The 21,317-nt window shown below is 42.8% G+C and overlaps 1 protein-coding gene across 5 annotated transcripts; it reads left to right on the forward strand.

Moving 5' to 3' along the window:
• The first annotated feature begins 386 nt into the window (after window positions 1-386).
• PCF11 (PCF11 cleavage and polyadenylation factor subunit) lies at window positions 387-20,383 on the forward strand. Of its 5 annotated transcripts, none has more exons than XM_061457938.1 (17): window positions 511-624; window positions 4,538-5,010; window positions 5,330-5,455; window positions 7,647-7,835; window positions 8,235-8,426; window positions 9,257-10,359; window positions 10,625-10,814; window positions 10,907-11,552; window positions 11,635-13,091; window positions 15,150-15,237; window positions 15,899-16,018; window positions 16,395-16,503; window positions 16,785-16,968; window positions 17,413-17,568; window positions 18,513-18,605; window positions 19,257-19,292; window positions 19,871-20,383. In XM_061457938.1, the coding sequence occupies exons 3-17, from the start codon at window positions 5,357-5,359 to the stop codon at window positions 20,081-20,083; spliced, it is 4,875 nt and encodes a 1,624-aa protein (XP_061313922.1). In that variant the 5' UTR covers window positions 511-624; window positions 4,538-5,010; window positions 5,330-5,356; the 3' UTR covers window positions 20,084-20,383. The 5 variants fall into 5 exon arrangements, with proteins under 5 accessions (XP_061313919.1, XP_061313920.1, XP_061313921.1 ...); XM_061457939.1 differs by having other exon boundaries at window positions 4,538-4,886; XM_061457935.1 differs by lacking the exon at window positions 4,538-5,010 and having other exon boundaries at window positions 387-624.
• The last annotated feature ends 934 nt before the right edge of the window (window positions 20,384-21,317 follow it).

Genomic DNA, 21,317 nt, shown 5'->3' on the forward strand with positions numbered 1-21,317 from the left:
TAGCGCAGAAACCAATCAGAAGCTGCAGTAGTGCCGGAAGAGCCAATCGCCGTCTGAGCAGGAGTGTCGCCAGCCAATCGGAGGGCAGCCAGCGAACAAAAGGGGCATTCCAAGGCGCCGGCCCTCTCCCCGTAGCACAATTTCACATGACGCAACGGCTGGAGGAAGGAGGCTCGCGAGCCGCCGCCGCCGCCGCCATTTTGTGAGCGCTGAGACTGAGCCGGCGGCGGCCGACGGCAGCGGCAGCACACGCGGCATCGCCACAGCCCGCGGGAGCCGCAGCACGGAGGATGCGGTAGAGGAGCCCAGCGGCAGCGGCGGGGGGGGCGGCATCGCTCGGCGGCGGTCGGCGGCAAGGGGGGAAGCGCGGGGAGGGCGGCTTGTCGCTCGGTTGGGTATCGGGTCCTGGTGCGGGCCCCCGGTCGGAGTAAAGCAATGTCGGCCCCGGAGAGCAACGCTGGTAGCAGCGAGGCCCGGGAGGACGCGTGCCGCGATTACCAGTCGTCGCTGGAAGACCTGACGTTCAACAGCAAGCCGCACATCAACATGCTGACCATCCTGGCCGAGGAGAACGTGCCCTTCGCCAAGGACATCGTCTCCCTGATCGAGGCGCAAATCGCCAAGGTTTTTATATTCCACCGACTACTACTCCTACCTATACTGCTGGGGGGATCGGCCGGGGCAGCGGGCTAGGGCGGCCTCGGGGGCTAGGAGGAAAGGGCGTGTGGGGGAGATGAGAGTGAGGAGGGGTGCGGGAGGAGCCGGCAGTGGCGGGCGGATGGGAGAGGCAGGAGGAGAGAGGAGGGAACAGGGTGAGGCAGCGAGGCGAGAGGGCCTGAGGGGCGGGAAGCGGGGCGAGGCAGAGGGGAGGCCGAGGGCCGGATGGGGCGAGGAGGCCAGCGGCGGGGCGGGTATAGACGGGGAGAAGGCGAGGCAGGGGGATCAGGGGGACGTGAGGCAGTGGAGGGGGCGAGCAGAGAGGGCAGGGTTTGGGCTGAGGTGGAGGGATGGGGAGAGGAGCAAGAGGCCGGAGTGGCTGTGGGGAACCAGGCAGCGTGCCTCAGCTGGGGCCAGGGAGCACGGGGTGGAGGGGGGGGCTTCTCCTTTAATCGCTAAGTTTAAGGCTGCTGCTTCTTCTACCCTTCACCCCGTAGGGAGCAGGGAACTCGGGGGAGGGGACCAGCCCCACGCCACCCTGTTGGCAGTAGAAGGGAGGGTTTGGGACTCGCCCCACCGTCAACTGCAAGCTCGCGTTTGAAGCCCCGTGTAAATAGCAGGCACAACATGGCGGCCTGGCAGTGACTGGGCAGCGGCACCTCGCCCTTGGAGCTGGGTTTGCCCCCTACATGGAGCCAGCGTGCAGTTAGGCTGGTGTCTAAACCCTTGAATTTAGTGGTTTCGATACATCGCGATCGGTAGAGAGGGGCCGATGGGGACAGCTTGTGGAAGATCTTCCAATTTTTTACTTTTATTGGGGGGGGGGGGGGGTAGTTTAAAGAGGTTTAAGTTCATAGCACGCAAATTGTCCACTTCTAAAGGGCTAAATATAATGACTTATAAGCATCAGTTAAGGCGATTTTCCCAGTGAGATACTAATTTTGGTGGGGTGGGCACCCTTATAGAAAAGTTTGAGAGGTGATGATCCGCTCCGGATAGAGAAGTGTGTGGTGGTAAGGGGGGGGGGGGGGGGGGGGGAGGTTGTTTTGCTCTGCCTGATTATAGAGAAAATTCTGTGGGTTTGGGGGTAATCTGTTTGGATTTCAGGTGCTCTGTGCCCCAGTTAACGGCAGTGTTTGTGTGCGTGTTTATCTTGGTTAGAGAAGTGTATCGGTTCAGGATGGGGAAGAAGAAATTCTCCCCGACAGTAGAAACTGCAGCAGCCTGTAGGATCCTAACATGGCGTCTGAAAGGCACATGATATAAAAAGAAGGGAAAGAGGAGGCTCCCTCTGCGCCCAACCCAGGCAGTTGCTGACATCAGTCAGCCACAGCACATGGAGGGGGGTTTACAGCACCTTTTTAACAGCAGCTTTTTTGTAAGAAAAGGGTTCTTCTTTCAATTCCTCCTCCCCTACTCGTGCCAGTCACCCCTCCCCCGTGGTTTCCCTTGCACCCTCTGATCTCACGTGTTCAAAGGCTTTTTTCCCTTTGGCTTGAAATCGTGGTTTATAATGGTGAGAATTGTACTATCTAATGATGGGGAGGGAAGGATCTCTTTAAGAAGTTGCTCTTTTTATCAACGCAGGGTGGCTTTTTAGTGTTGCACAGACCTCTTCCAGTCTACTTTTAAATGCTGCCAGTGGCTGAGTTTTGCCATTCCTTGGGGAGGTGACCTAATAATCGAATAGATCTCACCATTATATCTCCTAAAGGGCAGTGGATGTGTATAAAATGATTTGTGATAAATAATCAATGCTGTCAATATTTTTTCCTTCTTCATTTCTGGGTGATTCAGAGCCTGCCCTGAAGTGTGATTTCTATTTTTTTTCCTCTTTTTTTTTCCAAGATGTCTGAACTCCTGTATCAATGGTTAGTTTTGCCTAGTTACTGTTTGTGACTGTGGTTTTATCGAAGGCGAGTTTTTAGTTGTTTCTGGGAAAGTGATCTCCTTTGCTAAGCCACTTTTAAAAAGTGTTGCCTTGGAGACAGTTTGTTTAGTGTAAAACTCCAGTGGTCTGCTTTGCAATGGAATAAATGGTTCTGAAATGTGTGACTGGTATGATACTATTTGTAAATAAAAAGTGTGAAATATGTATTTGTCTTTTTATTTACCACTGTATAGTGCAGAATTTGTTTTCCAAGACCCATTTTGTATACATGGTTCTTTTTTAAAAGCCAGTTTTTGCACAAGTTTGTGACTTGGGGTCCGATTTGGAGCTTGATATCTTTTAGGAAACTAATAAAAAAGAGCCACACATTTCCAACAATAGCTTTCCGACATTATTTGAAGGAAGAGTGGGAATTCTGTAATGAAGTCTTTAAAGCGGATGAGCTCAGTTAGTGGTGTTCTGTGTTCTGGTGGTGGTGTGGCGCCTTTCGGTTAGCGGGCATCTTTCTTGCTAGGGGGTGTTGTATAGACCACTTGAAAACAAAATCCTTTCCAGTCTGGGGTTCCCTTGAGTGGTTACTGGAGTATGGGCTAGATACCTAATAAACATTTCCAGGAGGGAAGACTTAAATAGTCTGACCATATTTAAGTCGTGGGTCTTAAAATGTGACACCTGAATAGCTTATCTTTGAAGCAGGGTGCGCTGCTAAGATTCTAATCCGTGCCATAGTTTGAAGTAGGCTTCCTTGCGAGGCGACAGTGCTTCCGTGTATGATTACTTCTAACAGTCTGATGCGTAATGAAAGTGACAGTTAAATGTTACATTGCTTTTGCTACTAAATGATTCCCCAGTGTCTCAAACCTTGGCTGCATATAGTGAGTTACTTCCATTCATTGGTGAGGTGGAATGAGTCTAACATACTGTGTTAGTAGCTCTTGGGCATAGGCACTTCTGGGACAGCTCTTTCTTTCTCTAACAGCTGACTTTAAAAGTCAGAAATAGTGCACTCTCATTTTTTTTCTAAAGGCAGACATTCAGAACTTAGTGTTTTTAATGTGTCACTGTGCAGACTGCTTGAAAGAAGAAACCTGTGTTCCACAAGCATTTTAATACTAAGTAGCTGTAGAGCCAGGGAGCTTTGATTTCTGGCACTAGAGAGATGCCTTTATTCTAACGCTTGCATATTAGCTTGTTTACAAATTGAATACATTGTAGTGTAAGATAGGCTTTTAGTGTGCTGCATTTAACTTAATTTGGTTAACTTTACTGCATTTTCCTGTCTTTTTATGGACAAAATACAGCACCTGCCTGTTTTTACTTTTTTCAGTATGCTCAAAGGCACTCCCCCCCCCGTCCCCAACTAACAAGGAATTCTGCCCTCTTCAATGTTAAGTTTCAGGTCATGGTAAATAAATACACATTTAAGGGTGAGGAAACATTTGTGGTTTACCCATCTAAAAGTATTGTTGACCTGGTGCCCTTCTGTGAACCACCTAAAAGGGGAATTAAATCTAAAATTGTAAAGCAAGAACACTTCCACACACCTGTCTGGACAAGGGGCTGCGATGTACGGTGTCCTTAATGAACCCAGTAGCCTGTCCTGTTTAAAATGAGCAGTGAGTGGAGTTACTCTGGTTTTATCCTGATCTCACCGCGTGGTGAATGGGACTTAAAAGTATTGCAAGTGGATGCTCTTCTAAGGGGGTCAAGGTCAACACAGCTTGTGGTGTTGTCTTTCGTGTCCTTTTCCACAAGTCTGTGTATTTGCTGACGTGTTCTGGAACTTTGTTGTGCCTTCTGCTTTGTGAAAGCCAGTGGTGGGCATTAAAATCGCCTCGATGGGGCTGGTAGTGCTTTGTGTACATTGGAAGTCGCTGTAGTGGTCCAGCATCACCACACCTTTGCACAAACTTACTACAAGTTTTGAAACTGGATATAAACCAGACAACCAAACCCAAATAACAAAACCCAAGCCTCCTGTTGTAGCAGCTGTGTCCTTGAAGACTCCCTTCTGTGCAACTCCCTGGTTGCGGTTCCTGAGCTTGTCTGTGCCTTTGCCCGGTTGACCAGATACTTGAGTTCTCTCTGGATTTTGAACCTTGTGACTGTGCGTTTTTGCATGCAGTCTGGAAATTGAACTGTCACTGCCTGCAAGTGCCTGCAGAGAATGGGACTCCCTCCATCTGTGTGGATTATGCTGAGATAACTGTGACCTGTTCTACGTGTGGTTTATTAAATGACTGATACTCAACAGCTACAGAAGTTCCCTGACTGGGGCTATTTGCCAGAAGTCTGATTTGAGTTCTGTGAAACCCAGAAAAAACTGAGCATTCGGGAGGTTTGAATTAGAAACTTTTTTTAGACGTTCCTTGAAGTGCTACTGACTGACTCCTAACTTAAAAACCTGCTTTCTCAAGTGGCTTTTCAGAGGTTCCATCAGTACATAGCAGCAATACTGTCTTGTGGGCTTCTTTTTTTCTTCTTTTTTTTTTTTTTTTTTTCTTTTTGCCTTTTCCCAAGCTTTGGTACACAGACAGAATAACCTGAGGTGTTCCTTTTTTTGTGTGATAGACCCACCGTGCTATACTTTGAACTGAGTTATCGATTTTCCAGATTAAGTTTTTGTATAAACAGAAAAATTCCCAAGGCAATTCCCTTGGTGTTTATAGTGGCAACCAAAAAGAGAGGTCTGTATTTCTGGGATTGGTAATCCCTCTATTTAAAAAGCTTAGCATATGTTTTTATTGTACTAAACTTCTCAGTTTCTTCTTATTACTCCAGGCTCCTGCATCAGAGAAGCTTCCTGTTATGTACCTTATGGATTCCATTGTCAAGAATGTCGGAAGAGAGTATCTTACTGCATTTACTAAAAACCTAGTTGCAACATTTATTTGTGTATTTGAAAAGGTATATACACTTTCAGAAAAGTTCTGTATTCTAAGAAAATACATGTTCCTGGTAAAATAAATACTTGCTTTCAGTTTTGGGTTTTCTTGGGTGCTGAACTATACAGATTGGTTGGTTTATGTCAATCTCAGTACTGTGTCTGTACTGTGAAATACCAAGCATGTGAGTTACATGTTAGTAGAGTCTTTCTTAATTTGGTTTATAACCATCTGTAATTTTCCTATATCCAGGCAAGATTTTACTAATAGGATTTTGTTTACCTGGATGGACTTTCTCTCATGTATAGACCAATTAATTATGAACTGTTGGTTTAGTTTTAAGATGGTAAATAGTCTTTATGCAAAGAATAGACTGAGAATCAGTTTCTGGTGGATTTCCTCAGAGCCTCTCTCTGCTGTAGTTAGGTTTGTCTGATTTACTTGATTTGTGATACGCAGAATGAGTGCTTAAAGTGCAAAGAATGAATAGCACTGATAACCAGTTCTTTCCTGGTGGTCTGTGATTTGAAGGAAAAAAAAGTGCTAGGGGAGAAGGATGTTAGAATGTATTGCTCTTTTACATGACAAATATGGTTTAATTTCATTTAACCTTGAGAGCTGTTGCCATATCTTTTATTTTTTGCTCTTGATCTTTAAACCCAGGAAGTAATTCTGTGTATTTCCCAGTAAGAAAGGCAAATCAAAGTCCAGATTTTGGAAGGCTGGACTTGAATGTGTTTAAGTTGGATCAGAAATGAAGAGTTAGCTTCTATGGTTTCCTGTGATTTAAGAGAGTTGCATCTCGTATGAATGAGATGTTTGTGTATTTACCTGTCATTACATATCAGGATCTGAAATCCCGCTATGCTTTGTATATGGTTTTCAGATGTAATACACATAAAGAAATAAGGAATAGATGGTAATAATGATCACAGAACACTTAAGCTCTCATATGAAGATAGGTAGATACTCTATTTTTTCAGTATTGCGAATGTATTTTTTTTACTGAGTTGCATTTAATGTTGCAGCTGAAGCTCTGGATAATAACTGATTTTCAGAGTTTTATAGGTTAACTGTTTGCTAAACTAACTAAAACTGTTTACTTTATGTGTATTAATGAATTGTGTAAAGTAATCACTTCTAATAGCTTAACTACTCGTGTTGAAAGATGCAAGTAGAATTCCAGCACTGACATTATTACAAGTTCTGTTTTATCAGTCAGTGGACACTCGATGAAGGCAGAAACTTCTGCTCAGTCATTTTTTCACCTTCTGCAGTGAACTCCAAGCCCTCTCATTGAAAATTTTACAGGGAACCCCCCCAGTAACTAAGTAGGAATTTCTTTTGTTGAAGTTCCTGCTCCTCCCTGAAAGAACCTCTGACCTTCCCAGACTGTTCTGTGTCTTGCTGTAACATATTAAAGACTAAACTGCAGCAAAACCCACCCACAAAGTCAGTACTTAATGGCTGAATTGGGACATTAACATTAGGACAGCTGCATATATTTGTTCTTAAATATTTTTCATTTATTGTTCATTGAACTTCTCAAGTTACGTGATGAATGGTATTTTGCTTTACTACAAATTTCCAACTTTTACCTGTCATGATGATCCAAACAAATTGTGAAGAGATAAAATGGACAGTGGTCCTACAGGTCCTCTTGATCTGTGGCTCACAGATGGGTCTAAGTTTGCAGCTGAACTGAAATACAGTTAACTTAAAATAGTCCTTTTGTGGCATTTGTTGGGAAAAAAGTCCTTCAGTGGCTGAACAGCTGAGCAAAACACCTTTCCTGTGCACAGTTTGTGGTTTCCTGATCTGTTTGTCATTGTTGTACTCCAGTTAGCACAAAGACTAGACCAATGTGTTGTCTCAGAGGCTGTTGCCTTTCAATATTTTTGTTACTGTATTTTTTCCACAGAAATTGGGCAAGTAAAATGAGAATTTTGGTAATGGAAAAGTTGAAAGAAAATTCTCAGAGAATGGTAATACACAATAAAACCTTCCAGTGGCCTTGAAACAACAATCCCACATTTGAGCTGCTGTTACTGATTCTGTTGGTATAGATATATGATCTGCACTGCTTTAATTCTGTGTTTAAACCAGCAAACTGTTGCTAGTACTAGGAAATGAATGAACTAAGTTCTACAGAAAAGTTTAAGAAATTGTTTTATATTAACTTAACAAGCCATAGAATTGTTTTATTGTTTTAGGTGGATGAGAATACTAGGAAAAGTTTATTTAAGTTACGCTCCACATGGGATGATATTTTTCCCTTGAAGAAACTGTATGCACTTGATGTCAGAGTCAACTCATTAGATCCAGCCTGGCCAATTAAGCCTCTGCCCCCAAATGTGAATACTTCTAGCATCCATGTGAATCCTAAGTTTTTAAATAAATCGGTAAGTGTTTCTGCCTCCTCTATGAACAGATGGTAAAACGTGTCATTTTCGTTGTTTGTATGCTGCTTTTTGACAGTTGATTGTGAATGAAGTAACCTTTGTTGCAAGGTAAGATGCATTCCTGAATTGAGAGTATTTGATGGGTTTGGTTTGTGTATTTCAAAACTATTCTTGATTTTGGAACATGGTGAATTTATAATGATAGGTTTGTCGCAGGAGGAAGTTACAGTGGAACAAAAAGTTTTATATAGTTCTAATTACATTTTGCATTAAAAATGCAATTTCTAACTGCTGTACAAACCTAAGTGCCAGTACTAGATCATGGTAGCACTTAAAGGAGATGGAGTTGTTTGATTCCACCAGGATTTTAAATGTAACTTTCATTTATTGTGTTTCTAGCCAGAGGAATCTGCTACGCCTACCTCTGCTATAACTTCTGGTGCCTCTACTCCTCCTGCTGTTCCCGAAATACAAAAGAATTTGACACAGGAGCAACTAATAAGGCAGCAATTGCTTGCAAAGCAAAAGCAGTTGTTAGAACTTCAACAAAAAAAATTAGAGCTGGAGCTGGAACAGACGAAAGCACAGTTGGTGAGTAGGAGAGTTGGTGAAACTTGTGTAGTTGGGTCTCACTTTATCCTGGACAGAGCTTAGGTGTGCCAGTAACTACAGTCTTGTTTTTTCCTTGGGTGAGTAGCTGTTTTAGGACTAGAGCAGTGCAAGTTGATCTGGGGTTCCTGAACAGTTACTTATTTCCTAAAATCCTTAAGAATTCCACTCAGAGGTTAAAAAAAGGTGAAGTTCTCGGTGTTTTGTGTTTTAACTTCTCTCCAAAATGATGCCTGCCTCTTCTTCCACCTCTTCTTGTGGCTCATATCAAGCAAGGCTTTTTCAAATATATTTCCTCTTGCAGAATGGGGAAGCCTGACTGTTGGAAACAAAGTCACCTTCCTCATTAGGTCAAGATGGTTTGATGCCACCATCTGAAGATGGTGGTTAAGCTCTATTGGTTTACATTCGTAACTAAAAGTCTTGCTGTGGTGGCAGTTGATGATACCAAAATAAAGCATCTTTGAGGCACAGAAACCTGAACATTATTATATCAGCTGCTTGGCAGCTTAGTTGCCTTGAGTGTGTGGAATATATAGAAAGCTAACACTGTAATGAGAACATGTGCCTAAAGTACAGATTTTACAGTATTGACTTTGTAGTACTGGTTTATATTATATTTGAATTTCATCTTTTGTAATGGCACTGTGTTAGTTTAACACTTGCAATTAACAGTGGGTCATTTTCAGTTAAATGGGTGACTCATAACTTCCAAGACATTTCCATTTATAGTTTTGGTTTTGAGGTAAGAACATGAACATCTCGAGGTAGTTTTGTCATGCAGATTAATGCAGGATGTTTTCCTGTTTCAGGCTGTATCTCTTAGTGTTCAGCAAGGATCATCATCAGTAGCTTCAGTTCCAGCACCTTCTAAGCAACACATGTCTTCCACACCTCCCATGACAGTTAAAGCACCTCATCAGACTGCTGTGCAATCTGAAAAAAGCAAGCCATCCCCAAGTCCTCCACTTCATGATGTCAAAATAGCAAACAGGGATCCTCGGCTTAATAGGATGAGTCAACATTCTTCTCATGGTAAAGACCAGTCTCATAGGAAAGAGTTTCCACCAAACACAACCAATCAGTCTGATACCAAGACAAGTAAAACACAGTCTGAAAAACAGAGCTCAACAAAGCAGGAGAAATCGAAAACAAGTGAAAAAACACAGAAGAAGGAACTTGAGCAGTCAGAAGCAAAATCTAAATCACCATCCCCTTTGAAAAATAAGCAACCCAGTACTAAAGATACTAAAAGCCAGGAATGTGAAAGCACGAAAGTATCTGATATTAGTAAGCGGGATCCAAGACTGAAAAGACATCTTCAAGATAAAGATGGCAAAGAGGAGGAGGTGAAGGAAAAGAGGAGAAATATAGAGAAGAAAGAAAAAGAGGAACATAAGACAAGTGAACACAGAGCAGCAGGCAGCAGAAATAAAGTCATCAATGGTGCTGTTCAGAAACAAGACACAAGTACAGAGGAGACAGAGAAACAGGGTGGGAAACAAGGGCGATCGAGTAATAGGAAACGGTCACGATCGCGCTCTCCTAAGGCACGGTCACCATCTACACATTCTCCAAAAAGACGGGAGAGGAGGTCACCAAAAAGAAGACTTAGGAGCTTGTCTCCTACTTCATCAACTCCAAAAATTGGAAAGATCCGTCAGATAGGTGTTAAGCAGTCTCATGTTGAAGAAAGCACACAAGCAGCAAGAGATGAAAGAAATTCGACTAAGAGGAATGCTAAACAAGAGGTGCGAGATCCGAGGAGAGTGAAAAAGGCCCAAGAAGACAGGCCCCAAGAAACAGCAGGCCAGCATTCTACTAAAGCTTCTCCTGATCCAAAGGAGAACGCAGAGAACTGGCAAGGGTCCAAATCAGGCAAGAGGTGGAAATCTGGTTGGGAAGAAAATAAAAAGTAAGTTACTATCTTTAAAACAACTTCTGCTGGAAGTCAGTGGAGATTCCACTGCTGACTTCAGTGTAGGCACCTTTAGGAGGCAATGTTCAGATGGTTAAAATTGATCATTGTAATGTATTTCTACTAGTGAAATATGGAAATGGTGTATACTTGGATTCTAAGGTGATAGTGTTGTTTTGCCATCATCAGTTCTAATAGGAATGTAACAGTCATGTCCTGAATAAAGAAGTAATCTATATTTTAAATCTATTCTTGCTTTCAGCACACAGCAGAATGAAGAGCACCAAGCACTTGGTAAATCTCCTCACCAAAGACACCGGGAAAATTGGCCTGCTGGCAAAGGAATTCTATCACCCCGAGCACCAAAGCAGCAGCACCGGTTAAGTGTGGATGCCAATTTACAGATTCCCAAGGAACTGACATCTGCAAGCAAGAGAGAATTACTTAAGAAGGTAATAACCATAAGTCTGTCTTCATAGAAGTGTCCTGGAGATATAGTTTGCTTTGCTTTTTGGAAGTCTAAACCTTTAACTTTATATTCTAGGCCAATGAACGGTTGACATCGGGTGAAATAACACAGGATGAGTTCCTCATGGTGGCTCATCAGATTCGACAGCTGTTCCAGTATCAGGAAGGAAAGCACAGATGTAATGTCTGGGATAGCCCTACAGAGGAAAAATGTGGTTTGAAAAAGAAACCTCTTCTGTCAGATGCAGAGTTAACGTACTATGAACATAAGGCTAAGCTAAAAAGAACTCAAGTTCAGCATTCCTTGTCAAGGCTTGATCTGTTGGATCCTGATGATATTCTGGATTATCATTTACCTGATGCATTGCTTTCTGGAATAGAGTGTGAGCAAGCAAAAGCCAAGCGTGGAGTACAGTTTGATAGGAAAGAGCCATTTGGGGAGAGAGCAAGGAGACACTCACCTGTAAGTGGCACTAACAGACCTTTTGCTGATAACCTCTCACCACTTGAGGGTCGACGAAGACTTGAGGAACAAAATGCTGCTAAGGGAGCAAGAGGTTCTAAGAACTTTGATCCTTACGATAGTTGGGGAGAATCAGAGGAATTCAGAGATGCTCTGAGACAGCAGGGGAAAAGCACATCCACAGAGTTCCAGAAAATAGATGGTGATGCAGTCTGCAGATTCGATAATCGTGAGGAAAGACAACTTCTTGGGCAAGCTGGTGCGTGCTTTGCCTTTATTTTCCATCACTTAAATGCTCGCATATTGCTGCTTACTTACCTGGTTTGCTCTGGGTTTTTTAGGTGTTCGAGAGGAGCCAAGATCACCATTCAGTGAACGTTTCAAAAGAGCTAGGTATGAAGATCCAGAGAAATCACCATTTCCAGAAAGTCCAGGATCGAGATTTGGAGGCATTGAAGCAAAGCAGAGGATAAGCGCACTGATGGAAGAGAGACCTCTGTTTGATGGCTCACCTAGACAGGCTGCTGCAAGGGTTGGAGTAGATGGACAAGGAAGCCCTTTTGGTGATGCTCCTGCTGCTGGGGCAAGTTCCAGAATTGATGGGCCACCTGGACAGGCTGCTCTGAGATTTGAGGGGCCTTTGGTGGGAGCGGGTGCATCTCAGTTTGATGGACCGCTAGCAGGAGCAGGGGGAGCTGGAGCCCTAAGATTTGATGGGCCACCAGGGCAGCTGGCAGGGGCCCTGAGGTTTGAAGGACCTCCAGGACAGGGTGCTGGAGGAGGTCCATTGAGATTTGAGGGCCCTCTTGGGCAGATAGGTGGGCCATTGCGTTTTGAGGGGCCTGCAGGTGGTCCTAGATTTGAAGGACCAGGAGTTGGCCTCAGGTTTGAGGGTCCCCGTGGTCAGCCTTCAGGTGGTCTCAGGTTTGAGGGACCTCATGGTCAACCTATGGGGCCTCGAGGTCAACCAGGGGGTGGTCTCAGGTTTGAGGGACCCCATGGTCAGCCCTTGGGGCCTCATGGTCAACCAGGGGGTGGCCTCAGGTTTGAGGGGCCACATTTACAGCCATTGGGGCCCCATGGTCAAGCTGGAGGTGGCCTCAGATTTGAGGGGCCCATGGGGCCCCATGGACCGTCAGGTGGTGGGCTCAGATTTGATGGGCCACATGGACCATCAGGTGGTGGGCTCAGATTGGAAGGACCAGGTGTAGGTCCTAGGTTGATTGATGGACCAATACACCAGGGAGCTGGACTTAGATTTGATGGTCCTTTGGGTCGGGCTGGCCCGAGGTTTGATGGTTGTCACGCAGCTGGATTTGATGGTCAGCCTGGACAGTTGTCCCTGTTACAAAGATTTGATGGAATCCATGGAACACCTGGTCCAAGATTTGAAAGGGCTCCTGGGCAACAGGCACAACCACGTTTTGATACAGCCATACCTCAAAGATTTGATGGACCTCACCAGCCAGCCTCTAGGTTTGATTTGCCACTTGGCCTTCAAGGTGCACGCTTTGAAAATGTAGCTAACCATCCTGCCTCAAGACTAGAACTGTCACCATATGGACAAGGTGGTCCATTTGTTGACCATCCTGGCCATGGCTACAATGGACCATCTCATGGGATGCAGTTCCAGAGACCTGATCTGTTTGATGGTTCACCTGGACCAAATTTTAATGGGCCAGCTGGGCCTGGAGCACAAAACTTCCCACTGCGAGCAGCTGGGCATTACTTCGAAGAAAAAGGGCTTCAAGGTCCTCAGTATGGAAACTTCAATAACATGCCAATGGGAAGTAGTCAGGTAAGAGCTGATGGTTTGCTTGTGGACTATTCCTGTGTAGAGAATTAGCAGGTTTTTCTTCCTCTAAAAATTGGAAGGTTCTCCTAAAGACCTGGCAGAATGAGAGCTAGTTTAAAGCTAAAAGAGTCATCCTGCTTCAGTAGGTTCTAGATAATTTAAGGAGGACATACAGTGCTATTTTTGAATAATCTATTTTTAAGAATTAAAGCAAATACTGGATCTTTACAACCACTTCATAGCTCAGAATATGACAGTGAAATTAGTATTTTTAAATGGAAAAATGAGGTAATTAGAAGCCTGTGATATATTATTATACTTGCAAAAAAGTGAATTCTGTATAAAGCATTAAAAAAATAACACTGGGATTATAGAATGGGTTGGGTTGGAAAGGACCTTAAATCTCATGCAGTTCCAAGCCCCTTCCACAGGCAGGGACACCTCCCACTAGAGCGGCTTGCACCAACCCCTGTACAACCTGGCTTTGAACACTGCCAGGGATGGGGCAGCCACAGCTTCTCTGGGCACCCTGTGCCAGCGTCTCAGCACCCTCACAGGGAAGAACTTCTGCCTAATGTCTCATTTCAGTCTCCCTTCTGTCAGTTTAAAGCCATTCTCCCTCATCCAGTCCCTGTCCAGCTTTCTTCTTCCAACACCCTTTAGGCATTGGAAGCTGTTACAATGTAAGTGAATATACACCATTTTCTAAGAGGTATAGGACTGGAATGCACAAAATTCTGTGGTCTCTTTGCAGTTGTTGGTACTGATGACAAGCAGGTTTAAAGAGATACCTATAACTGGGGTGAATTAAGAAAGAACAGACATTGTTCTGTTCAGCCTGGAGAAGAGAAGCTGCTTGGAGACCTCAGAGCAGCTTGCAGTACCTGAAGGGGGCCTACAAGGATGCTGGAGAGGGCCTGTTCATCAGGGACTGTAGACATAGGACAAGGGGTGATGGGTTTAAACCGAAACAGAAGTTCGGGTTATATATAAGGAAGAAGTTCTTTACTATGAGGGTGGTGAGGCGCTGACACAGGGCGCCCAGAGAAGCTGTGGCTGCCCCATCCCTGGCAGTGTTCAAGGCCAGGTTGGACAGGGCTTGGAGCAACCTGCTCTAGTGGAAGGTGTCCCTGCCCGTGGCAGGGGGTTGGAACTGGGATGAGCTTTAAGGTCCTTTCCAACCCAGATAATTCTATGATCCTGTGATTGTTGAACTATAGTCTTCTAAAATTCACTTGGCACCAGCATGCTTTAAAAGCTCAGTTGTCTTTGCTGAGGCTCCTGTTTGAAATGCTCTCTCCAAAAGGGGAAAATAACAAGTGAAAACAGTGTTGTTTCAGGAGAGGAGAGATTTTAAAGTATTTTTCTTTTGGGGATAATAATGGTTAAGTTACTGTGTGAAAGTAGGTGACCTGTCCTGCTAACCTCTAATGCGACTAGATTTTAAAGAACTTGTAAATCCAGAAAGCACCCAGTTGAGGGGAAAACACCTCATTTTTATTACAAGCATGTTATAAAACCTGTTTTTCTATCTGATCCCCACTGTAGCTGGTTTGCTGGAAGAATCCTGCTTTTGTATGTGTGTCATGTAGTGGATGCTGTTTCGGTTCTTAGAACTGATCCTGGCATTTGTTAATAGATCCTTACTGGTTTCTTTAATTTCTTTGTGATGAGTTCTCTTTTGGTGAACAGGAGCAATTTTAAAGGAAGAACTGTTTGGAAAATGGGATTGAAGGCTCATGGCTCTACAGGAAATGGTGTTTGGGGGATTTTGGTTTGGTTTGGGCTTTGTCTGGAGTTTCTTGTTTGGTTTGGGTGGGGTTTTCGGTTTGTTCTAATGTAAATGTTAGGCAAAGTGAGTAAGTGTTCCTGATACTTCTCTAGTGGGAAGTGAAAATGAGGCAAAGTTTATGTTGTTTGTGGACCTTTTCATAGCAAACTGACTTCTGGGAGGAATTTAATGTGTATGAAAATACTGAGAAATATTGAGATGTTAATGATAAAATTATAAAAAGGAAACTTAAATTTGTACACAAACTACTTCAGTGTTGCCTTTCACAGGTTTCTCTCATGTCTGCTCAAGGAGGGCCTTATGGCCAAGGTCAACAGTATTTGCCAAATCCTGGAGGTTTTGTTCAGAACCCTGCAGGTGGGTAACAAAACCACTGATCTTCCTTTTCTTTCTCTTGGATTATTGTGTTGATGGCCACAAAAGTGACCCTTTGGTAATGTCCCACTGTACAAGATCTGTGTGGATGGAGGGAAGCCTCCTCAGTGAGGTGTCTGTGGTTGTTGTTTCTGTAGCACCTTCATCTTTTCAGGGGTTTCCCCTCAAACAGTGAAGGCTTTCACTTGTTCTCATTCAGTGTGTGGGTTTGGTATGTAGCTGTGCTTAAAGAAAAAGAGAAAATGAATACATTTTGGTCTGCTTTTTTGGAAAGCCCCAATCTGTATGGGTGTATGAGTGGTTAGTAATGAAAAGCTTTTAAAAAGTCAGAAATAGTTCAAGTAGGGGATGAAGTAGATTGGTGTTGGTGAAATATTTAAGCATTAAATAAAGAAAATGCTGCATTTCAGTAACCACTGTCCAGTAGGAATCTGTGTATGGGCAGCCAGCTTAGGTAGCACTTCTGCTGTGGAGGAAGAAATTAGCCAAGTATTAGGCATAAAGCAAAGAGAGTTGCTAAATAATTTGAAATTAAAAAGAAAGAAACAAGGGGCTGAAGGAAAAGTGTGTTTTGAAACATGCAGCTGAAAGTGAATTTCTGATGGAACTTCTTGTCTCCTTGAACGTTGATGTTTTTCCCCAGGAGCCGTTCCACATTCGTACCCTGATAACCACCTTGGGCAGGTTGATGTCAATGAGCTGTTTGCTAAACTGCTGAAAACAGGGATCCTCAAACTGTCAAAAACTGACTCCACTTCAGCACGTATGTAGATCCATTATGTTCTAACTAATCAGCTTATCCACAACTGAAGTGTAAAGTGAAATACTAGAGCTGTTGTGAGCTCCTGCATGTTTTTTTAAACTGAACTTTGGTTTTGGGAAGGAATTTGGAGTGTGTGATAAGAGTAAATTCCTAGTATCTATTTTTCTGAATTGAAATTCTGAGTAGCTTATAGTTTCTCGTATGCTTTATTTATGTTAATGATGTTAGAAGATGATTGACTTGGCTGTTGCACATGTGTATTTTAGCATAGTCACATTATATTTTTTAATAGTGGAGTAAAAATAGCTGTCAGGAGCACGTCACTTCTTTCTGATGATGTACTGAAATTTTGGTAAACTATCTTTATGCTTTCTAGAAGTGAATGAAGGATCAGCCCAGCCTGCTGCTGAAGAGGAGGATGATGACCAGAATGAAGATCAAAATGTCCCAGACCTCACAAACTTCACTGTTGAAGAACTAAGACAGTGAGTATAGTAGAATGAGTTTACAGTGCAGTAACAATGAATGACATAGGCGTATCTAAGATAGTTAATCCAAGACAGCTGGGAGCTTTTGAAAGATTCTGTGTCACTTTGTGACTGAGAGGACCTGCAGGTTTTAATGTTGGCCTGAGAGAATTTGAGAGAGGAAAAAGAGGGAGAAGTTATTTACATGTATGCTTTGGCTGTGCAGTAAATTCATGTTTTTCCTCTTGTGGACATCTGAGCAACTAATGTTAAGAATTCTTTTCCACCTCTTTCTGTAGGCGCTACGATAGCGTTATAAATCGTCTGTACACTGGAATTCAGTGTTACTCGTGTGGAATGAGATTCACCACTTCACAGACAGATGTTTATGCGGATCATTTGGATTGGCATTATCGTCAGAACCGGACAGAAAAAGATGTTAGCAGAAAAATCACACACAGAAGATGGTACTACAGTTTAACAGTAAGTAGTGCAATGTGTGGCTTAATAAATTAGAAGCTGGATTCTGTGTTTTACTTATGTATGGGCTGTAGTATTGCAGTTGAAATCTGCATCATCACGCAAGTTGGCCTGTGGTAAACAACATCTCAGATATTTCAAGTAGTTCTCAAATGCCTGTTGAAATACAACAGGGAATTGTGTGATGAACAGTAACCAGTGTGAGACCAGTGGTGCTGTTTTCATTGCACTGAGAACGTAGCATTGAAGTGTTGAAGTGTGGCATTGTGAGAAAGCACCCACTGTGCTCGTGCTGCATGTGGGGAGCACTGCAGCTCTGATGAGAATTCATTGAATTATGGTAGTTGGGGATGTCTTTTGGTTGTTGCTCTTTTTTTATTCCCTTATTGTTTAGCCATTTCTGGCTATTTGTCAGAGTCTGACTGCGAATGAAACCTTCTTCCTTAGGACTGGATTGAATTTGAGGAAATAGCTGACCTCGAGGAGCGTGCAAAGAGCCAGTTCTTTGAAAAAGCTCATGAAGAGGTTGTGCTGAAGACACAAGAAGCTGCGAAAGAGAAGGAATTTCAGAGTGTTCCTGCAGGACCTGCTGGAGCAGTTGAGGTAAGTTTCAGCTTGCGTTTTATTAGCTCAGATAACAACATTCTTTCATACAGTGTATGTAGACTGAAGTCTTGTTCTTGGATCTCTGTGCAGCCACCCCACAGGTGGTGTATTTGTGTGTGTAATGGTTGTTTCCCAGGCGCAGATAGCAGTGTAAATCACCTGTACTTCAATAAAATCTATGCCCCTCAGCATTCCATTGAAATGGGCAGACTGTGTTAATTTGCTGAATGTTTCCGTAGAGAAACTAGAGCAAGTGAATTGGAAATGGTCCTTTGCCATTCAAATTGGGCTTACTGGGTTTTGATACTTTTACACAGAATTTCTGTTTTGGTGGAAAATAAGCATTAGGACAAACATCTCAACGTCACATGTAGAGCTGTATTTTGGTAGGTGAATTGGTGTAGTAATCAAGTACAAATGTTGATACAACTAGCTATCAGGCAATGAAGGCCTTTGTTCTGATTTTAAAAAGCACCTTTTGTGCTTTGTTCTCCAGTTTGATTATTTTGCCCAGAAGTATGACAAATGTTAATACTTCATCTAAATAGTCTGCTTTTTTTTAGCCTGAGGCTCCAGGTTAAGGAGAAGAGTGAAGATAATGCCATAAATAGTATTAAATCCTTGTGCTAGGTTGTCTTTATATGTCAGTAAACCAGCATTATATTGTTATGAAATGTTGTGCTTAGACTTCCTGGCTTCAAAGGGCAAAACTCCCCTTTCTCAAGTGAGATAGTAGTTGTCAGGTCCAGATGCTGATGTGCAAACTATACTCAAATAACTTCTAATTCATGTTTTCTAAAGTGTGGAAGACAGATCATGTTGTAGTCTGAATGTATTTAAAAGACCCTTATTTGCCTGTCACTAGGTTTCTGAAGTTCATGTGTTCAGTAAGGTGTTGGAATAATCTCATTTATTTCTGTTACTGCGTAATAACTTTTCAGAGCTGTGAAATTTGCCAAGAGCAGTTTGAACAGTACTGGGATGAGGAAGAGGAAGAGTGGCACCTGAAGAATGCTATTAGAGTAGATGAGAAGGTAATCTGATTGTACTTACATGTGATATTTATAGTAAAAACCCACAGAATTACAGCAAAGAAAGAGAAAGCCATGGGTTTTAGTACTTAATGTTCCATCCCTGTTAGTGCTCAAGGCCAGGTTGGACGGAGCCTTGGGTGACATGGTCTAGTGTGAGGCGTCCTTGCCCATGGCAAGGCCTTGGAACTAGATGATCTTAAGGTCCTTTCCAACCCAAACCATTCTCTGGTCTTGTGATTCTAAGGGCTGTGTTTCTCCTGGCGGTTCGTATGGTAGTTTTCCAGGCTTCCAAGTACATAAATATCTCAGCCCTTGGAAGTGCATGAAGTCCTGGTGGCATTAGTGTACCCTCATTGGCCTTCCCTTACACTGCTGTGCTGAAAGGGAAAATGAACGTCTTTCTATATAGGTGTAGATAACTGGTTCATTTATTTCTGTATGCAGCTGTATAAGATAATTCCCAGCACTTAACCAGGCTCCTGTATTATAATTTGCCCTAAATAAATACAGAATCATTTCCCAGTCATATTTGATGCCATACTTTGCCTGCTCATACCGTTGTGTGATGATGTGTAATTGTCATTGTTCTGTGTGTAACCAACCATCCTGCTGTCATTTAATGTAATTAAATAGATAACCATTTTCTTTCAGATTTACCATCCATCTTGCTACGAAGATTACCAAAACGTAAGTGAATCCTTCTTCATGGTTTCTGAAGAATTTGGCTTTCACTGTGTTTGCTGGAGCTCTGCCTTTGCAGGGAGCAGATGCGTTCAGAGCTACCCATTTCTCTTGTCCAAGGCTCACACGGCAAGTTTGTAATACAGAATTAGCCAGGATGCATTTCGTGTTGCAGTGTGCCATGACAGCTTGTGTTATACACGACTGAAGTGAAACGATGGTTTGAAACCACATCCTGGATTTGTTGAGTAACACATGTAGTCTGAGGAATTTGCAAAAATGGAATAGATGGGTGTTCCGGTGTGTTGTGTTTTGGGAGGTAGAGTTCCCTTGGGGAGGCAAGTAGTTTGTGGTAGTGTGTTAAGCATTTCACCACTGCTTGGATGACACTGTTTCAAAGGAATTGTGAAAAGTAATGCCATTCAAAAGGTAAATTTGTTTTCTTAGGATCTTGATAAAATAGAAGTTTGTGTTTTGAGTGCCTGACCATCAACGTGTTTGCGTTTTGAAAGAGTGAAAGGGATAAGGAGCTAAAAATTCTTCCTGTAATGTGTGTTAATGCTGCTTTGACTTTGGCTTTGCAGACATCATCCTTTGATTGCACACCATCTCCCAGCAAGACTCCTGTAGAAAACCCATTAAATATAATGTTGGACATTGTTAAGCAAGAAACAGAAGAGTCCTGTGAGTCACCTAAAGTGAAAGAAGAACCTGATGACACCCCTCCTGCCTGTGCAGAAGAGAGCAGCACACCTGTATCTACAGACATAAAGACAGAACCTGATGAGTCTGTTTAAACTAACTTGAGTTATGAACATTCTTTTTTTTTTACAGAAGAGCTGCTGTGTTCTCTCTGGAAGGCAAATACTTTTTATATGAAATAAAAATGTTCAACTGAGGCAGGGCCTCAAACTACTGCTTGGTTAATAAATACATTTTTGTATTTGAATTTAACTTGCCTGCACAGTTTCAGGTGTCATTGTGTGAAAGTTCTATAGATGCGTGAAAAATTAAATGGAATGAAATGGTCTATGTAAAAAATGTACAATTTTCACTTGTGGAAATGTAAATTATAAATAAAAGCTATTTTTGCTATATATGGGAGTGTAACGTTTATGCACACCATCAAACGGAGACAGTGTTTCTGTACTTTTTTCAGTTGAACTTACACAAGAATTTTTGGCTCAGTAAGATTCAGAAAGCAAATCATCTTCCTTCAGTTATGCCACAGGCGATAGGAATTTCTCACAGAGGTGGGGACACAGTGCAGGAACGTCTCACAGGCAACCCGAGGTTTCTTTTCTTTCTAAACTTATTTGAACAAACTTACATATTCAGATAGAAATTAAAAAAAAAATTAAAAAACCCTAAAAAAAAATAACCAAAACCACAGTTTTGGGTAGAAGGGGAGAATATAACAAAGCAACCAGAGTGCTTGATCGTGAACACAAGTGCCAACAACCACTTAAACCAGGATGCCTGGTAATAAAGACACTTTTAATGATTCTTTTTTCTTCCATTAGTCAACCACCTAAGAATTTAATACTGCTGAACACTTTTCTTTACGTTACGGGGTGGGGGTGGGGGGGGAATGAATGTAAGAATGCTCATTTGAAACATGGTTAACACTTTTCTTTTTGTTGCTTATGACTGGACTTAGATGGTAAACCAGATATCCTGAGATGTTAATATTTCTTAAATGTAATAAATATAATTAAGCATAGATTTGAGTGTAAGCCTCTTCCTTTCAAAACTGGGTTCGTGTGGGAGTGGAAATAATCATACAGCTGTGTGCATTTAGTGTTGTATTCCCGCTACCACGTGTGTATTTGTGTAGTGCTGGGAGCAAGACACAAGCAGTAAGTCACAGCAGTACCACAGTTTGAGGGTATTACTCTTGCAAGCGAGGGTGGTTGGGAGATCAGAACTCGCTCGTGGTTCTTGGCTGCGAAGGTGGGTTTGCTGTTGGCTGCGACTTCTTCCCATCTTCACAACTTCTTCCCATCTTCGAGCACTTTAAGATGTGAGTAA

This window comes from Pezoporus flaviventris, unplaced genomic scaffold, assembly GCF_033815535.1.
Source record: "Pezoporus flaviventris isolate CSIRO_AGI_PZ_B2104156 unplaced genomic scaffold, CSIRO_AGI_Pfla_v1 ptg000025l, whole genome shotgun sequence".
In the NCBI taxonomy this organism is placed as follows: domain Eukaryota; kingdom Metazoa; phylum Chordata; class Aves; order Psittaciformes; family Psittacidae; genus Pezoporus; species Pezoporus flaviventris.

Excerpts from the sequence above, each read along its gene's own strand:
- PCF11 (XM_061457935.1), top strand. The coding sequence starts at position 436 with ATGTCGGCCCCGGAGAGCAACGCTGGTAGCAGCGAGGCCCGGGAGGAC. Across the intron at positions 625-5,329 it reads TCGAGGCGCAAATCGCCAAG|GCTCCTGCATCAGAGAAGCT; the intron begins GTTTTTATATTC and ends TTATTACTCCAG. Across the intron at positions 15,238-15,898 it reads TTTTGTTCAGAACCCTGCAG|GAGCCGTTCCACATTCGTAC; the intron begins GTGGGTAACAAA and ends GTTTTTCCCCAG.